Below are 19,429 nucleotides of genomic sequence, written 5' to 3' on the forward strand. Positions count from 1 at the left end.
GGGCGGGGGGTTTGCCCCAGAGGAGGGCTTGGGGCCTCGACGTTATAAAGGCCGTTTCTTTCTGCCCACCCCAGCGGTTGACCTCTTTGGGGCTGGCGGGAAGATGGCCTCTACCTTGTTCTGGTTCTTCTCGGCCCTGATGTCCCTTCCCCTGCGGGCAACCAGCCAGGAGAGTCCGGGCGGACCTCTAGGATCTGGGATTGAAGGTGGCAGGTTGGGGAGGGTAGGGGGATGTGCTCTGAAGGGGATATCTGTGGGGTGATAGACTCAGTAGCATAAATCAATAATGGACTAATGGACTGGTGGGGTAGGCTTGTTGGAGAGGGCCCTGGGGGGCCAAAGTGGAGTGATTGAGGATTCCTTGGGGGTTATGAGAAATGTCAGGGAGGAGAGTCTTTGTGTGTGTGTGTGTTTGTGTGTGTATGGGTGTTGTGGCATGTATCTGTGTCTGCGTATATAATTTTGGAAGTATTCGGGCAATAATAATAGCAACTGTGGTATTTGTTAAGTGCTTATTATGTGTCAAGCCCTATACTAAGCGCTGGGGTTATGTTGCCAATTTGTACTTCCCAAGCGCTTAGTACAGTGCTCTGCACATAGTAAGCGCTCAATAAATGCGATTGATGATGATGGGGTAGATACAAGGTTATCAGGTTGGACCTAGTTCCCTGTCCCCCCTGGGGCTCACAGTCTTAATCCCCATTTTATTGATGAAGGAACTGAAGCCCAGAGAAGAGATCTGCTCAAAGTCACACAGCAGATAGGTGGCGGAGCTGGGATTAGAACCCAGATCCTTCGGACGCCCAGGCTCTAACCACTAGGCCACGTTTGGAAGAGCAGGTGTTTGTGCCTAAAGATACTGATGTCTGGTCTGTGCGTATTTTGTAGACACGCGGGTTACTTTCTGGGCCTACGGAAAACTGACATTCCTTTTGACGCTCTATCCAGCTAGACACATGTTGCTGTGAGCCCGTTGTTGGGTAGGGACCATCTCTGTATGTTACCAACTTCCCAAGCGCTTAGTCCAGTGCTCAGCACACAGTAAGCGCTCAATAAATACGATTGAACGAACGAATGAATGAATGGAAGAACACCCCCTAATCACTTAGCCACGTTCTTTCCAAAACACATTGTGGCCTAGCGGATAGATCACGGGCCCGGGAGCCATTCATTCATTCATTCAGTAGTATTTATTGAGCACTTATTGTGTGCAGAGCACTGTACTAAGCGCCTGGGAAGTACAAATCAGGAACATGCAGAGACGGTCCCTACCCAACAACGGGCTCACAGTCTTGAAGAGTCACAAGGACCTGGGTTCTAATCGCAGCTCTGCCACTTGTCTGCTTTGTGACCTTGGGCAGGTCACTTCACTTCTCTGGGCCTCAGTTCCCTCACCTGTAAAATGGTGATTAAGACTGTGAGCTCCATGTGGGCCATGGACTGCCTAACCTGATTAGCTGGTATTAGGCCCTACTGAGAGCTCACCTCCTCCAGGAGGCCTTCCCGGACTGAGCCCCTTCCTTTCTGTCCCCCTCGTCCCCCTTTCCATCCCCCCATCTTATCTCCTTCCCTTCCCCACAGCTCCTGTATATATGTATATATGTTTGTACATATTCATTACTCTATTTATTTATTTTACTTGTACATATCTATTCTATTTATTTTATTTTGTTAATATGTTTGGTTTTGTTCTCTGTCTTCCCCTTTTAGACTGTGAGCCCACTGTTGGGTAGGGACTGTCTCTGTATGTTGCCAGTTTGTACTTCCCAAGCGCTTAGTCCAGTGCTCTGCACACGGTAAGCGCTCAATAAATACGATTGATTGATTGATTGTATCTACCCCACCACTCAGTACGGTGACGGGCACATAGTAAGCGCTTAACGTGTACCATAAATACATTTTTAAAAAGAGTGGGGAGGCGATGGGAAGCAGGTGGGCTGGAGTGGAGGGTGCTGTTGTCCCCTGGGTTGGGGGAGATGAGGGTTGGCTGGACGGGGGTGGGGATGAGGGGGGTGAGGAGACAATCGCTGGGTTTCTCGTCTTGCAGCTTCGCCGAGCGTGCCGGACCATCGCCCCTGTGTCTTCCCCTTTGTGTACAAAGGCAGGCGGTTCTCGGCCTGCACCCGCGTCGGGGGGTGGTCGCAGAGGCCCTGGTGTGCCACCACGGGCAACTATGATCTCCTCCCCGAGTGGCGCTACTGCTCCGAAGACGGTGAGCATCGTCTTGGGGGTGCCCTCCCCGCCGCACCCCTGAGCCTTTCCCAATCGAATCAATCCATTCATTCATTCATTCAATCGTATTTATTGAGCGCTTACTGTGTGCAGAGCACTGGACTAAGCGCTTGGGAAGTACAAGTCGGCAACATATAGAGGCGGTCCCTACCCAACAACGGGCTCACAGTCTAGAAGGGGGAGACAGACAACAAAACAAAACGTGTGGACAGGTGTCAACCCCTGAGCCTTTCCCATTGGAATCAATCAATGGTATTTATTCATTCATTCATTCATTCATTCATTCAATCGTATTTATTGAGTGCTTACTATGTGCAGAAACTATATCAAGGCTGTCCATCACCTCGCCCCCTCCTACCTCACCTCCCTTCTCTCCTTCTCCAGCCCAGCCCGCACCCTCCGCTCCTCCGCCGCTAATCTCCTCACTTTACCTCGCTCTCGCCTGTCCCGCCGTCGACCCCCGGCCCACGTCATCCCTCGGGCCTGGAATGCCCTCCCTCTGCCCGTCCGCCAAGCTAGCTCTCTTCCTCCCTTCAAGGCCCTGCTGAGAGCTCACCTCCTCCAGGAGGCCTTCCCAGACTGAGCCCCTTCCTTCCTCTCCCCCTCGTCCCTCTCCATCCCCTCATCTTACTTCCTTCCCTTCCCCACAGCACCTGTATATATGTATATATGCTTGTACATATTTATTACTCTATTTATTTTACTTGTACATATCTATTCTATTTATTTTATTTTGTTAGTATGTATGGTTTTGTTCTCTGTCTCCCCCTTTTAGACTGTGAGCCCACTGTTGGGTAGGGACTGTCTCTATATGTTGCCAACTTGGACTTCCCAAGCACTTAGTCCAGTGCTCTGCACACAGTAAGCGCTCAATAAATACGATTGATGATGATGATGATGATAGAAGGGGGAGACAGATAACAAAACAAAACGTGTGGACAGGTGTCAACCCCTGAGCCTTTCCCATTGGAATCAATCAATGGTATTTATTCATTCATTCATTCATTCATTCAATCGTATTTATTGAGCGCTTACTATGTGCAGAGCACTATACTGAGCGCTTGGGAGAGGACGATACAGCAGAATTAGCTGTATTCCTTGCCCTTAACGCACTTACAGTCGAGAGGGAATCTGGGGTAAAGCACAGACTATGTGCCAAGCACTGGGATAGACGTAAGCTAATTCTGTTGGTTTGGACTCTCCCAAGCGCTTAGTACAGTGCTCTGCACAGACTAAGCACTCAATAAAGCACTCACTGACTGGTTGATGGATCGATTGATAGATTCCAGGTCATCCACATCAGGCAGTCCATGTCCCACACGGGGCTCACAGTCTGAGGAAGAAGGCGAACAGGTATTGAATCCCCATTTTACAGATGAGGAAACTGAGGCCCAGAGAGGGGAACTGACTTGCCCGAGGTCACACAGAGGACAAGTGGCGGAGCAGGGATGAGAACCCAGGTCCTCTGTCATGCCGAACAACTCTTATTAACGATAATACGAATAATGGTATTTGTTAAGCGCTTACTATGTGCCAAGCACTGTTCTAAGCCCTGAGGTAGATACAAGGTGATCAGGTTGTCCCACATGGGGCTCACAGTCTTAATCCCCATTTTACAGATGAGGTAACTGAGGCACAGCTAAATGAAGTGACTTGCCCAAAGTTACGCAGCTAATAAGCGGCAGAGCAGGGATTAGATCCCACGACCCCTTTTCCTCCCCTCCCTTTTCCTCTCCTCCTCCCCATCTCCCCTGCCCTACCTCCTTCCCCTCCCCACAGCACCTGTATATATGTTTGTGCAGATTTATGACTCTATTTTACTTGTACATATTTGCTATTCTATTAATTTTGTTAATGATGTGCATCTAGCTTTATTTCTATTTGTTCTGACGACACCCGTCCACATGTTTTGTTTTGTTGTCTGTCTCCCCCTTCTAGACTGTGAGCCCGTTGTTGAGTAGGGACCGTCTCTATATGTTGCCAACTTGTACTTCCCAAGCGCTTAGTCCAGTGCTCTGCACACAGTCAGCGTGCAATAAATCCGACTGAATGAATGAATGACCTCTAACTCCCAAGCCCAGGCTCTTTCCACTAAGACGCACACAGCGAAGCAGTCCTTTTAGACTGTGAGCCCACTGTTGGGTAGGGACTGTCTCTATATGTTGCCAATTTGTACTTCCCAAGCGCTTAGTACCGTGCTCTGCACATAGTAAGCGCTCAATAAATACGATTGACGATGATGATGAAGCAGCATGGCTCAATGGAAAGAGCACGGGCTTTGGAGTCAGAGGTCATGGGTTCGAATCCCAGCTCCGCCACGTGTCTGTCCCTTTTAGACTGTGAGCCCACTGTTGGGTAGAGACTGTCTCTATATGTTGCCAATTTGTACTTCCCAAGCGCTTAGTACAGTGCTCTGCACATAGTAAGCGCTCAATAAATACGATTGATGATGATGATGTCTGCTGTGTGACCTTGGGCAAGTCACTTAACTTCTCTGAGCCTCAGTTACCTCATCTGTAAATGGGGATTGACTGTGAGCCCCACGGGGGACAACCTGATCATGTTATATCCCCCCAGCGCTTAGAACAGTGCTTTGCATATAGTAAGCGCTTAACAAATGCCGTTATTATTATTATTATTATTATTTTATATTGTATTCTCCCAGACGCTGAGTACAGTGCTCCGCAGACCGTAAGTGCTCAATAAATAACGACTAATGGACGGGTTGAAGTCCCTCACAAGACGCCCCTTCTTTTTCTCCAGCATACGGGGGCAGCTCTGGCGGACAGCCCTGCTTCTTCCCTTTCGTGTACCGAGGGCAGACCATCCACTCCTGTATCCCGGAGAGGCGGCAGCCTGGAAAATTCTGGTGTTCCACCACGGCCAGCTACGACCAGGACAGGCGTTGGAGCTTCTGCCCCGACACAGGTAAGACGAAGAGCCGGAAACCCCGGATTCTATCAATCAATCAATCAATCAATCAATCAATCGATCAATCGTATTTATTGAGCGCTTACTGTGTGCAGAGCACTGGCCTAAGCGCTTGGGAAGTCCAAGTCGGCAACATATAGAGACGGTCCCTACCCAACAGTGGGCTCACAGTCTAGAAGGGGGAGACAGAGAACGAAACATATTAACAAAATAAAATAAATAGAATAGATATGTCCGAGTAAAATAAATAAATAAAAAGAGTAATAAATACGAATGAACATTTATACATATATACAGGTGCTGTGGGGAAGGGAAGGAGGTAAGGCAGGGGGGATGGAGAGGGGGAGGAGGGGGAGAGGAAGGAGGGGGCTCAGTCTGGGAAGGCCTCCTGGAGGAGGAGGAGGAGGTTCTACTCCCTGCGACGCGCCACTGACCGGCTGCGTGACAGCGGGCCAGTCGCTCAACCTCTCTGGGCCTGCTTCCTCATCCGTAAAATACCTGCTCTTCCTCCCTCTGCCATTGTGAGCTCTGGACAGGGACTGCGTCTGATCTGAAAATCTACTCCCGTGCTTAGTACAGTCCTGGACACATAGTAAGTGCTCAGTAGATACCTTAATAATCAGTCAGTTGTATTTATTGAGCGCTTACTGTGTGCGGAGCACTGTAATAAATAAATAATAATGATGGCGTCTGTGAAGCGCTTACTATGTGCAAAGCACTGTTCTAAGCACTGGGGAGGTTACAAGGTGATCAGGTTGTCCCACGGGGGGCTCACAGTTTTAATCCCCATTTTACAGATGAGGTAACTAAGGCACAGAGAAGTTAAGTGGCTTGCCCAAAGTCACACAGCTGACGGAGGAACTGGGACTTGAACCCATGACCTCTGACTCCAAAGCCCGGGCTCTTTCCACTGAGCCACACTGCTTCTCTAATCTACTCCTGTGCTTAGTATAGTCCTGGACACATAGTAAGTGTTCAGTAGATACCTGAATAATCAGTCAGTTGTATTTATTGAGCGCTTACTGTGTGCGGAGCACTGTACTAAGCCCTTGGGAGAGTACAAAATATAACAGTATAACAGACACATTCCCTGCCCTCAACAAGCATACATAATAATAACAATAATAATGGCATTTATTAAGCGCTTACTATGTGCAAAGCACTGTTCTAAGCACTGGGGAGGTTACAAGGTGATTAGGTTGTCCCACGTGGGGCTCACAGTCTTCATCCCCATTTTACGGATGAGGGAACTGAGGCCCAGAGAAGTTAAGTGACTTGCCCAAAGTCACACGGCTGACAAGTGGCAGAGCTGGGATTTGAACCCGTGACCTCTGACCCCAAAGCCCGGGCTCTTTCCACCGGGCCACGCTGCTTCTCTACATCTCTTTCCACATATCCAGTTTTCATGGAAATGGTTCCCAAGACGCTAACTTCTGGAGATTCCTTCCTCACTTGACCTGAGAAGCAACGGGGCTTAGTGGAAAGAGCACAAGCTTGGGAGTCAGAGGTCATGGGTTCTAATCCTGACTCCGCCACTTATCATCTGTGTGACTTTGGGCAAGTCACTTAACTTCTCTGTGCCTCAGTTACCTCATCTGTAAAGTGGGGGTTAAGACTGTGAGCCGCAGGTGGGACAGCCTGATTACCTTGTATCTACTCCAGTGCTTGGCACATAGTAAGCACTTAATAAATCATTATTATTATTATTAGTAGTAGTATTATTACATCTTCTCCTCCTCCCACACTTCCTTTCCCTTTTCCTCAGAAAGGACCCCCCACCCCACCTACTTCCTTCTTTATTCCGTCTCTCTTCAGTCAGTCGGTCAATCAGAGCACGTACTGTGTGCAGAGCACTGTTACTAAGTGCTTGGAAACCAGCATGCATAGTGGCTCGAGCACGGCCCTGGGAGTCAGAAGGTCCTGGGTTCTAATCCCACCTCTGCCGTGTGACCTTGGGCAAGTCACTTTGTTTCGCCGTGCCTCAGTTACCTCATCTGTAAAAGGGGGACCGAGACCGTGAGCCCCAATGAGACAGGGATTGTGTCCAACCTGATTTGCTTGTATCCACTCCAGCCTGGCGCATAGTAAGCCCTTAACAAATACCATAATTATCGTTATTTTTATCGGGAGAGGACAATATAACAATATAAGAGATAAGAGATGCGTTCCTTGCCTACCACGAGCTTGCATCTCTCTTCGCACAGAGTACAGTGCTCTGCACATAGTAAGTGCTCAATAAATACGATTGATTGATTGATCCAGCCGTCTTGGGATCGGCTCCCAGGGGCTAACTTCTGGAGACTGCTCCTTCACTCGAACTGGTCAGCCTTGTCTTTGGCCAGTAAGTCCCGGTGCCCAAGGGTTGGACTGGTCGGATGCCAGGCCTTTGGGTAGAGTTTCTGTGGGTTGCGGGGCATTGAATATGTTGTCACAAAGACATAGACTAGAGCCCCCTCCGTATGGCTACGTTAGCAGATGACCGTACAAACGTCCAGGTTCGGAGTGTAAGGCCGACCCTGAGGGAAATGCGTCTCACCATCGCCGGCTGATTTTTATTTTCCCTCTTCCCCTCCCGAACAGCTCTCACGGAGACCCTTCCCAATCGTCCCTGCGTCTTCCCCTTTCTCTACCGGGAGAAATTCTACCACAGCTGCACGGAGACCGGGGCCAGCGAGGGAAAGGCGTGGTGTGCTACTACCAACAACTATGACGTCGACCGCAAATGGAGGCCGTGTCACACCACGAGTAAGTCCGGCCACGGAGGGGTTCTTCACTGAGTTGAGTCTGAATAATAATAATAATAATAATGATGATGGTATTTGTTAAGCACTTACTATAGGCAAAGCACTGTCCTAAGCGCTGGGGGGATGCAAGGTGATCAGGTTGTCTCACGTGGGGCTCAGTCTTCAACCTCATTTTACAGATGAGGTAACTGAGGCACAGAGAAGTGAAGTGACTTGCTCAAAGTCACACAGCTGACAATTGGCGGAGCCGGGATTTGAACCCATGTCCTCTGACTCCTAAGCCCGGGCTCTTTCCACTGAGCCACGCTGCTTCTCTAAATAGGAAGCGCCGCCCGGTGCAGGGGAGTCGACACAGAAAGAGACAAATGCAGTAGAAACACAAGAGAAGAGGCATGGCCTAGTGGGTAGAGCCCGGCCCTGGGACTCAGAAGGTTATAAAGAAGGCTATAAATCCACGTCTCCATTTTCTTCATCCTCTGACCTTGGAATTTTATTTTTAAACGGTATTTGTTAAGCGTTTACTGTGTGCCAGGCACTGTACTAAGCACTGGGGTAGAGCCAAGCTAATCAGATTGGACACAGTCCTTGTCCTGTGTGCGGCTCACAGTCTTAATCCCCATTTTCCAGATGAGGTCACCGAGGCCCAGAGGAGTGAAGCGACTTGCCCAAGGTCACACAGCAGGCAAGTGGCTCTAAGTGGCTCTCGTAAGCAGGCGAGAAGAAGCGTGGTTCAGTCAATCAATCAATCAATCGTATTTATTGAGCGCTTACTATGTGCAGAGCACTGTACTAAGCGCTTGGGAAGTACAAATTGGCAACATATAGAGACAGTCCCTACCCAACAGTGGGCTCACAGTCTAAAAGGGGGAGACAGAGAACAAAACCAAACATACTAACAAAATAAAATAAATAGGATAGATATGTACAAGTAAAATAAATAAATAAATAAATAGAGTAATAAATATGTTCAGTGGAAAGAGGCCGGGCTTTGGAGTCAGAGGTCATGGGTTCAAATCCCGGCTCCGTCACTTGTCAGCTGTGTGACTTTGGGCAAGTCACTTCACTTCTCTGGGCCTCAGTTACCTCATCTGTCAAATGGGGATTAAGACCGTGAGCCCCCCGTGGGACAACCTGATCACCTTGTAATCTCCCCAGCGCTTAGAACAGTGCTTTGAACATAGTAAGCGCTTCATAAATGCCATCGTTATTGTTATTATTACTCCATGTTCTGGATTGGGAAACTTGGGAGCTATTAATTTGACCCCCGATCTAGCAGAATGGAGGGCGGAAGGTTCGCGGACTATTAGGGGACGAGGTTCAGGATGCCGGGTTCCGTACTCTGTGTTCTAGGCGTGGGAAACTCGGAAGCTAGGAATTTTCTACCGGACTACAGGCGAAAGAGGAGACAAATCACAGAATTCCTTTGGGTGGTGGGGCTCTTAAAGAGTCATCTTGTTCATCCCCCTGCTTTCTGGAAAGATGGTCCTCCCCCAATCATCCTCCAACAGAGGGGCCGCTTCCTGCCCTGCAAGACCTCCCGAGGCCATTACACCTCTAGACTCTATCAGGGAACATGAACCGACTCTTTTAAATCAGATTCTGCCCAGTGCTTAGTACAGCGCTCAGCACATAGGAGCACTGAGAAGCAGAGTCGATAGAGCACAGACCTGGAAGTTGGAAGGACCTGAATCCTAGCTCTGCCACTTGTCTGCTGTGTGACCGTGGACAAGTCACTTCACTTCCTCTTGCCTCAGTTCCCACATCTGTAAAATGGGGATTAAGATTGAGAGCCCTCCCGAGGGACATGGACTGTATCCAACCACATATCTATCCCAGCACTTAGTATAGGGCCTGGCACATTAGTAAGTTCTTAACAAATACCCTAAAACCAAATAAGTGCTCAATAAATATCACTGATGGATTGATTGGCTGCAGGAAGAGGAGACCCACAGCGGAGTTGGTGAAGCGGGGGGTGGGATCGGTTGTCCCGGATGCAGAGGAACAGATGACATGACCTCTGAGAGATCCCTTAAGCTCTCGGAGCCGATGAGGGTATTGATTTCTGAGAATCTCATCGAACGCGTCACCGAAACCCTTCACATCCGGTAATAGGTCCCGTCGACTTCCTGATGTGATTATCTTTAATCTGTTGATTTTGGCCCGGGTGACGAGAAAACCTGTCCAGGGCTTAACTCAACAGAAGAGCTCGGTGTTCCCAAGGAAATCGGGTCACCCACAGCGTAGCTTAAGTGGACAGAGCAGGGGCTTGGGAGTCAGAAGGATCTGTGTTCTAATCCCGGCTCTGCCACTTGTCTGCTGGGTGATCTTGGGCAAGTCGCTTCACGTCTCTGTGCCTCAGTTACCGCATCTGTAAAATGGGGAGCCCAAGGTGGGACAGGGACTGTGGCCAACCCGATTAACTTCTATCTACCCCAGTGCTTCGTACAGCGCCTGGCACAGAGTAAGCGCTTAACAAATACAATTTTTTTTCCTCCTTGAGAAAGAAAGAGAGAGAAAGAAAGGAAGAAAGAGAGATTGGGGACCCCGCTCTGGAGATACTCGAGTGTAAGAGCGAGTGTTGCCTGCCAAGGATCGGCTCCAGGCCTGCCCCGATGCAGGGGCCTGGCGGAGATGACCTCCGGGAACGTTCCTCCTTGCCTGATTTGTCCCTCTTCCTGTCCCACTTTTGTTTCCAGCCTACGGAGGCAACAGCAACGGCGAGAGCTGCGTCTTCCCCTTCATTCACAACAAGTCTCCGTCCTACCGCTGCCTCGAAGGCGGCCAGGGGAGGGAAGGCTTCTGGTGCGGCACTACCTCCAACTACGACCGAGACAAGCTCTGGAGTTACTGCCCCGACACCAGTAACGACACCGGGGCGGAGAGGACCGGGGGCGGTGGAAGAGGAAGGTCCCGGGTTGGGGTGGAGTCCCGGGTGAAAGTTAAGTCTTGCTCCATTAATCCGTGGTGTTTATTAAGCGCTTACTTTGGGTAGAACACTGTGCTAAGCACTTAGAAGAGTAAAATACGAGGGTTTTTTTAATAGTATTTAAGTGCTTATTGTGAACCAGGCACTGTATTAAGCCCTGGGGTAGATGCAAGCTAATCAGTTCGGACCAAGTCCGAATTCATTCACGGTATGAACTGAGGCCCAGAGAGGTGAAGTGACCTGTCCAAGGGCACACAGTAGATGAATGGCGGAGCCGAGCTTAGAATGCAGGTCCTTTTGTCTCCCAGGGCTGTGCTCTACTTCTCTGAGCCTCAGTTACCTCAACTGTAAAATGGGGATTACGACTGTGAGCCCCACGTGGGACAACCTGATCACCTTGCATCCCCCCCAGCGCTTAGAACAATGCTTTGCACATAGTAAGCGCTTAACAAATGCCATCATTATTATTATTATTATTACTAGGCCACAGTGCTTGGCACAGAGCAAGGGCCCGGTAAATACCACTGATTGATCAATTAAATAATTAAACAGTTATTATTCTTTGGAAGCAGCATGGGCTAATGGACGGAGCCCAGGCCCAGGAGTCAGAAGGACCTGGATTCTAATCCCGGCTCTGCCACTTGTCTGCCGTGTGACCTTGGGCCACTCACTTCACTTCTCCATGCCTCAGTTCCATCATCTGTAAAATGGGGATTATTCATTCATTCCATCGTATTTATTCTATTTATTTTATTTTGTTAGTATGTTTGGTTTTGTTCTCTGTCTCCCCCTTCTAGACTGTGAGCCCGCTGTTGGTTAGGGACTGTCTCACTGTGTTGCCGACTTGTACTTCCCAAGCGCTTAGTACAGTGCTCTGCACACAGTAAGCGCTCAATAAATACGATTGATTGATTGATTGATTGAGCGCTTAAAGTGTGCAGGGCGCTTGGAAAGTACAATTCATGACAGTGAATAATAATAATAATAATGGCATTTATTAAGTGCTTACTGCGTGCAAAGCACTGTTCTAAGCGCTGGGGAGGTTACAAGGTGATCAGATTGTCCCACGGGGGGCTCACAGTCTTAATCCTCATTTTACAGATGAGGGAACTGAGGCCCAGAGAAGTGAAGTGACTTGCCCAAAGTCACACAGATGACAATTGGCGGTGCGGGATTAGAACCCATGACCTCCGACTCCAAAGCCCGTGCTCTTTCCACTGAGCCACGCTGCTTCTCTATGGGGACAGCGACTGTGTCCAACCTGATTAGCTCGCCTCTACCCCAGCGCTTAGAACGGCGCCTGGCACATAGTAAGCGCTAACAAATGCCACGATTATTATTATTATTAACAGTGCTCGGCACATAATAAGCGCTTAACAAATACGGTCATCATGATCCTTTCCTTCCCTTTGATGAGAAGTGGAGCGTCAGGCTGGAGGTAGGGCCGGGTCGGGGGGTTCTGGGTCAGCCGCCAGGCTGAGCCCCGGCCTGTGTCCACAGTGTTGAGCCAGGAGAGGTTCGGGCCCAGCTGCGTCTTCCCGTTCATCTACAAGGGGCGGCCTCACAACTCCTGCGTCGCCCTCAGCCACGGAGCCGGCCGTTTCTGGTGCTCCACCACCAGCAGTTACGACAGCGACGGACGGTGGGACTACTGTGCCGAATTGGGTGAGGGTCCCCCGCTCCCCGCCCCTAGGGCATGGATGGGTCTCCCCGCGGACTGTGAGCTTCTTGTGGGCAGGGAGTGTGTTTATTGCTATGGTGTCCTCTTCTAAGTGATCAGTACAGTGCTCTGCATACGGCGAGTGCTCAATAAACAGGGTGGACTGAAAAACTCCTCACTCTCGGCTTCAAGGCTGTCCATCACCTCGTCCCCTCCTACCTCACCTCCCTTCTGTCCTTCTGCAGCCCAGCCCGCACCCTCTACTCCTCCGCCGCTAATCTCCTCACCGGGCCTCGTTCTCCCCTGTCGCGCCATCGACCCCCGGCCCACGTCCTCCCCCTGGCCCGAAATGCCCTCCCTCCGCACATCCGCCAAGCTAGCTCTCTTCCTCCCTTCCAAGCCCTACTGAGAGCTCACCTCCTCCAGGAGGCCTTCCCACACTGAGCCCCCTTTTTCCTCTCCTCCTCCCCATCCCCCCGCCCTACCTCCTTCCCCTCCCCACAGCACCTGTATATATGTTTGTACAGATTTATGACTCTATTTATTTTACTTGTACATATTGACTATTCTATTTATTTTGTTAATGATGTGCATCTAGCTTTGATTCTCTTTATTCTGATGACTTGACACCGTCCACATGTTTTGTTTTGTTGTCTGTCTCCCCCTTCTAGACTGTGAGCCCGTTGTTGAGTAGGGACCGTCTCTATATGTTGCCAACTTGTACTTCCCAAACGCCTAGTACAGTGCTCTGAACACAGTAAGCGCTCAATAAATACGATTGAATGAATGAATGAATGACCCCTCACCCCGTCTCCTCCCTTGGGGCCGGAATGCTTCATCTTTCTATACGTTGCCAACTTGTACTTCCCAAGCGCTTAGTACAGTGCTCTGCACACAGTAAGCGCTCAATAAATACGATTGATTGATTGATCTTTCAAATGGGGATCAAAGACCCATGTAAGTCGTCTCCCTATTTAGACCCTGACCCTAATAAGGAACAGCGATTGTGTGTAACTGGGTTGCCTGGGAAGCAACGTGGCTCAGTGGAAAGAGCCTGGGCTTAGGAGTCAGAGGTCGTGGGTTCTAATCCCGGCTCCGCCACTTGTCAGCTGGGTGACTTTGGGCAAGTCACTTCACTTCTCCGTGCCTCAGTTACCTCATCTGTAAAATGGGGGTTAAGAATGTGAGACCCGGGTGGGACAACCTCATTACCTTGTGTCTCCCCCCAGCACTTTACAATAATGCTTGGCACATAGTAAGCGCTTAACAAATGCCATCATTATTATTATTATTATTACTCTGGTGCTTAGTACAGTGCCTGGGATCTGGTAAGTGCCTAACAAATATTATTACTGTTATTATTATGATTATTATTATTATTGTTACAGAGCTGTGAATGGTGATCAGGCCACCAGTGGGCTCTAAGAATAGAAGAAGATTCCCTCCCAGTCCTCCTCGGCCTTGGGTCTGCGTCTCTACCCTCTCCTCTCGCTTCTGTCCTTTGTTCCTCCATTTCTCTTTCCTCCCCCTGTTCCCCTCCCCAGTGGCTAGAGACCAAGCCTGGGAGGCAGAAGGACCTGTGTTCTAATCCCGGCTCCACCATGTAGCTGCTGCGTGACCTTGGACAAGTCACTTTACTTCTCAGTTCCTCGGTTACCTCCTCTGTAAAATGGGGATTAAGGTTGTGAGCCCCATGTGGGACAGGGACAGTGTCCAACCCAATTTGCTTGTATCTGCCCCAGCGCTTAGGACAGTTCCCAGCACATAGTAAGTGCTTAACAAATACCTCAATTATTATTATTATCCGTCAACTGTCTTTCTTCATCATCATCAATCGTATTTATTGAGCGCTTACTATGTGCAGAGCACTGTACTAAGCGCTTGGGAAGTACAAATTGGCAACATATAGAGACGGTCCCTACCCAACAGTGGGCTCACAGTCTTAAAGCTCCCTCACCCCAGACCTAGCCCCGGGTCATCGGACCCCGGCCAGAAAATACCAATCAATCAATCAGTCGTATTTATTGAGCGCTTACTGTGTGCAGAGCACTGTACTAAGCGCTTGGGAAGTACAAGTTGGCAACATATAGAGCCAGTCCCTACCCAACAGTGGGCTCACAGTCTAGGAGGGGGAGACAGAGAACAAAACCAAACATATTAACAAAATAAAATAAGCTCTGTGGCGTAGTGGATAGAGCACGGGCCTAAGAGTCAGCGCGCTTGTCTGCTGTGTGACCTTGGGCAAGTCACTTCGATATTCTGGGCCTCAGTTCCCTCAAGCCCTTTCTCAAGCGCTTAACAAATACCTCAATCATTATTATTATCAATCAACTGTATTTCCCGGGCATCTACTGTGTACAGAGCTCTGTATTAAGCTCTTAGGAGGGAGATTCCCCCCAGGGGCCCTACGGGGGCTGAGGAGCCCGGCAGTCCTAACCCCCCTTCTCTGCCGGACAGGTTTTGAGGGCGGTCTGCCCGCGCCGCGCTGCGTCTTCCCCTTTGTCTTCGAGGGCCAACTCTACTCCGGCTGCACCAACGCCAGTGACGTCAACGCCAAGCTCTGGTGTGCCACCACGGACAACTACGACCGGGACCGCCTCTGGGCCCTGTGCCCGTCCTAAGCCGGGTACGGTCCGGGGTGCCATCGGGCGAGGGGAGAGAGGGGAGAGAGGGCCTTTCTCTCCGTGGCATATTGTGCACCCTCACCACGCCAGAGCCATCTAAGAGGGCATGGGGGTCCCCGGGCGGTCACCCCGTGAGGAGAGTAGTATGTTTGGTTTTGTTCTCTGTCTCCCCCTTTTAGACTGTGAGCCCACTGCTGGGCAGGGACTGTCTCTATATGTTACCAATTTGTACTTCCCAAGCGCTTAGTACAGTGCTCTGCACCTAGTAAGCGCTCAATAAATACGATTGATGATGATGATGAGAGGGAGGATGCGAGCAGGGGCTCCTCAGTGAGGCACCAGTTCTGTCCTTAAATCAATCAATCAATCATATTTATTGAGCACTTACTATGTGCAGAGCCCTGTACTAAGCGCTTGGGAAGTACAAGTCGGCAACACATAGAGACGGTCCCTACCCAACAGTGGGCTCACAGTCTTAAAGCTCCCTCACCCCAGACCTAGCCCCGGGTCATCGGACCCCGGCCAGAAAATACCAATCAATCAATCAATCAATCAATCGTATTTATTGAGCGCTTACTGTGTACTAAGTGCTTGGGAAGTACAAGTTGGCAACATATAGAGACAGTCCCTACCCAACAGTGGGCTCACAGTTTGGAGAAGCAGCGTGGCTCAGTGGAAAAGAGCCCGGGCTTTGGAGTCAGAGGTCATGGGTTCAAATCCCGGCTCCGCCACTTGTCAGCCGTGTGACTTTGGGCAAGTCACTGCACTTCTCTGGGCCTCAGTTCCCTCATCTGTAAAATGGGGATGAAGACTGTGAGCCCCATGTGGGACAACCTCATGACCTTGTATCCCCCCAGCACTTAGAACAGTGCTTTGCACATAGTAAGCGCTTAATAAATGCCATCATTATTATTCTTATTATAATTGTAGAAGGGGGAGACAGAGAACAAAACCAAACATATTAACAAAATAAAATAAGCCCCGTGGCGTAGTGGATAGAGCACGGGCCTAAGAGTCAGCACACTTGTCTGCTGTGTGACCTTGGGCAAGTCACTTCGATATTCTGGGCCTCAGTTCCCTCATCTGGAAAATGGGGATTGAAACTGTGAGTCCCACACGGGACAGGGACTGTGTCCAACTCAATTTGCTTGTATCCACCCCAGCGCGTTGTACAGTGCTTGGCACAAAGTAAGCACTTAACAAATACCGTCATTATTATTGTTATTATCTGACCCTGCCCCGAGTGACTGGGTTGGGAGGGACGGGGGAGGGACAGCTATGCATGGGATGCGTACGTCCTAACAACTCTTCCATTGCAGATCCCCAGATGCAGCAAGGGGGATTGAAGAGAGACTTCAAAGAACCTCACAATTGAGTAGTGGAGGGGTTGGGGGACTTCTCCTGATTTCTAAGAGAGAAAATAAATGCTAACTATCTGCCTTTCAGAGACTGACTCTTTATGTTGGGATCCAGGTGGAAGTGAGAACTTTATTTGGGGGTGAAGGGGTGAGAAGAGAAGGGGTGGGGGGCTTCTCCTGATTTCTAAGACAGAAAATAAATGCTAACAATCTCTGTTCATCATCATCATCATCAATCGTACTTATTGAGCACTTACTGTGTGCAGAGCACTGTACTAAGTGCTTGGGAAGTACAAGTTGGCAACATATAGAGACAGTCCCTACCCAACAGTGGGCTCACAGTCTAAAAGGGGGAGACAGAGAACAAAACCAAACATACTAACAAAATAAAATAAATGGAATAGATATGTACAAGTAAAATAAATAGAGTAATAAAACTGTACAAACATATATACATATATACAGGTGCTGTGGGGAAGGGAAGGAGGTAAGATGGGGGGAGGTGAGGGAATTCTCCCTCCTACTTAGAATCTGAGCCCCATGCGGGACCTGATTATCTTGTATCTACCCCAGCGCTTAGTGCAGTGCTTAAGGCTGATGATATTTATACTTATGTAAACATATCAATTTATATTTTATGTGTCCCCCTTTAGATAGTAAGTTCGTTGTGGGCAGGGAAGGTGTCTATTTATTATTCTATGGTACTCTCCCAAATGCTTAGTACAGTGCTTTGCACTATAAGCTCATTGTGGTCAGGGAACGTTTCTGCTTATTGTTCTGTTGTACTCTCCCAAGCGCTTAGTACAGTGCTTTGCACACAGTAAGCACTCAAATACAACTGAATGAATAGAATAAATCAAATGAGAGGAAATTTGCCTCCCTTTTTATTATTGTTTTTTGTCATTTTAATTCATTCAATCGTATTTATTGAGCGCTTACTGTGTGCAGAGCACTGTTCTAAGTGCTTGGGTCAGCTGGACTCTGCTTACTCGAAGTCTTGAAAGTCAGCCCACTGTTGGGTAGGGACTGTCTCTATATGTTGCCAACTTGTACTTCCCAAGCGCTTAGTACAGTGCTCTGCACACAGTAAGCGCTCAATAAATACGATTGATGATGATGACTTTGGGCTAGTCACAACTTCTCTGGGCCTCAGTTCTCATCTGTAGAATGGGGATGAAGACTGTGAGCCCCCCCATGGGACAAGCTGATCACCTTGTATCCTCCCCAGCGCTTAGAACAGTGCTTTGCACATAGTAAGCGCTTAACAAATGCCATTATTATTATTGTTATTATCATGGGTGAGACTGTATCCTCAGGTCTGATGGGACAATTACCCAACTGGCTGACTACTAAGGCCTTATCTGATCATACTTTGGATATAGTAATGAGGCGATTAGCAACAACAAGGGGCAGTCCTCAATTTACTGCTTGAGTTAAGACTCCCGGCCAGTACGTTTCATTCATTCAGTCGTATTTATTGAGCGCTTACTGTCTGCAGAGCACTTACAGTCTGGCAGGGAGAGGGGAAGACAGACATGGATACTGTGAGCCCACTCTTTTAGACTGTGAGCCCACTGTTGGGTAGGGACTGTCTCTATATGTTGCCAACTTGTACTTCCCAAGCGCTTAGTACAGTGCTCTGCACACAGTAAGCGCTCAATAAATACGATTGATTGGTTGATTGATTGATGGATACAAATGAACTACATTTCCCATAAACTGATGGTGCAAATCCCTTCCTACACCCAAATTTCATTTAGCTTTATTTTCCCAGACGCCTCCACGGCTCTCCCTTCTCCACTGGTCGATGGAGGATGGGTTGAAACCTTAAAGCGTGGAACCTCTTTTTAATAATAATTAATAATTGTATATGTATATACCTGTAATTTATTTATCAATTTATTTATATCAATATCTGCCTCCCCCTCTAGACTGTGAGCTCGTTGTGGGCGGGAATGTGTTATACTGTACTCTCCCAAGCGCTTAATACAGTGCTTTGCCTACAGTAAGTGCTCAATAAGTACGATTGAATGAATGAATGAATTGTAGTACTTGTTGAACGCTTACTATATGCCAGGCACTGTAATAAGTGCTGGGATGGGTACAAGCCACAAAGGGCATGGGTTCTAATCCCGACTCCGCCACTTGTCGGCTGTGTGGCTTTGGACAAGTCACTTAACTTCTCTCTGCTTCAGTTACCTCATCTGTCAAATGGGGATTAAGACTGTGAGCCTCACGTGGGACAACCTGATCACCTTGTATCTATCCCAGCACTTAGAACAGGGCTTGGCACATAGTAAGCACTTAATAATAATAATGATGGTATTTGTTAAGCACTTACTATGTGCCAAGCACTCTTCTAGGCGCTGGGGGGATACAAGGTAATCAGGTTGTCCCACGTGAGGCTCACAGTCTTAATCCCCATTTGACAGATGAGGTAACTGAGGCCCAGAGAAGTGAAGTGACTTGCCCAAAGTCACCCAGCTGACAAGTGACGGAGCTGGGATTAGAACCCACAACCTCTGACTCCCAAGGCTGGGCTCTTTCCACTAAACTACTCTGCTTCTACAAGGATTGGGCTTGTTGAATTCAATCATTCATATTTATTGAGTGCTGACTGTGTGCAAAGCACTGCACTAAGCGCTTGGGAGAGTACAAAATAACAATAAACGGACCTAGTCCCTGCCCACAGTGAGTTTACAATCCATCAATCTGATTTATTAAGCCCTTACTGTGTGCAGAGCATGGGAGAGTATGACACAACAGTGCTCAGTACGGTGCCTGGCACATAGCACTTAGCAAATATCACAATTATTATTATTATTATTATTATTATTATTATTATTATTATTATTATTATTATTATTCGCTGCCCACAATGTGCTTGCAGTATAGAGGGGGAGACAGACAGGAGGACGGTGCTTCCGTGCTTGCAGTCAGCAGTCACCAAGGAA

General features: G+C 48.7%; 1 protein-coding gene across 1 annotated transcript in view; it reads left to right on the plus strand.

The window, feature by feature from the left end:
* Window positions 1-16,528, plus strand: part of LOC119933295 (epididymal sperm-binding protein 1-like) — an 18,911-nt gene extending 2,383 nt beyond the window's left edge. The window contains exons 2-8 of the mRNA XM_038752742.1: window positions 2,048-2,212; window positions 4,996-5,160; window positions 7,744-7,908; window positions 10,604-10,768; window positions 12,334-12,498; window positions 14,951-15,119; window positions 16,437-16,528. Coding sequence (XP_038608670.1) covers window positions 2,048-2,212; window positions 4,996-5,160; window positions 7,744-7,908; window positions 10,604-10,768; window positions 12,334-12,498; window positions 14,951-15,114 — 989 coding nt within the window. The 3' untranslated portion in view covers window positions 15,115-15,119; window positions 16,437-16,528. The remainder of the gene's footprint in view (window positions 1-2,047; window positions 2,213-4,995; window positions 5,161-7,743; window positions 7,909-10,603; window positions 10,769-12,333; window positions 12,499-14,950; window positions 15,120-16,436) is intronic.
* Window positions 16,529-19,429: the final 2,901 nt, after the last annotated feature.

The sequence above is a fragment of the Tachyglossus aculeatus genome, chromosome 10 (genome assembly GCF_015852505.1).
Source record: "Tachyglossus aculeatus isolate mTacAcu1 chromosome 10, mTacAcu1.pri, whole genome shotgun sequence".
NCBI lineage: Eukaryota > Metazoa > Chordata > Mammalia > Monotremata > Tachyglossidae > Tachyglossus > Tachyglossus aculeatus.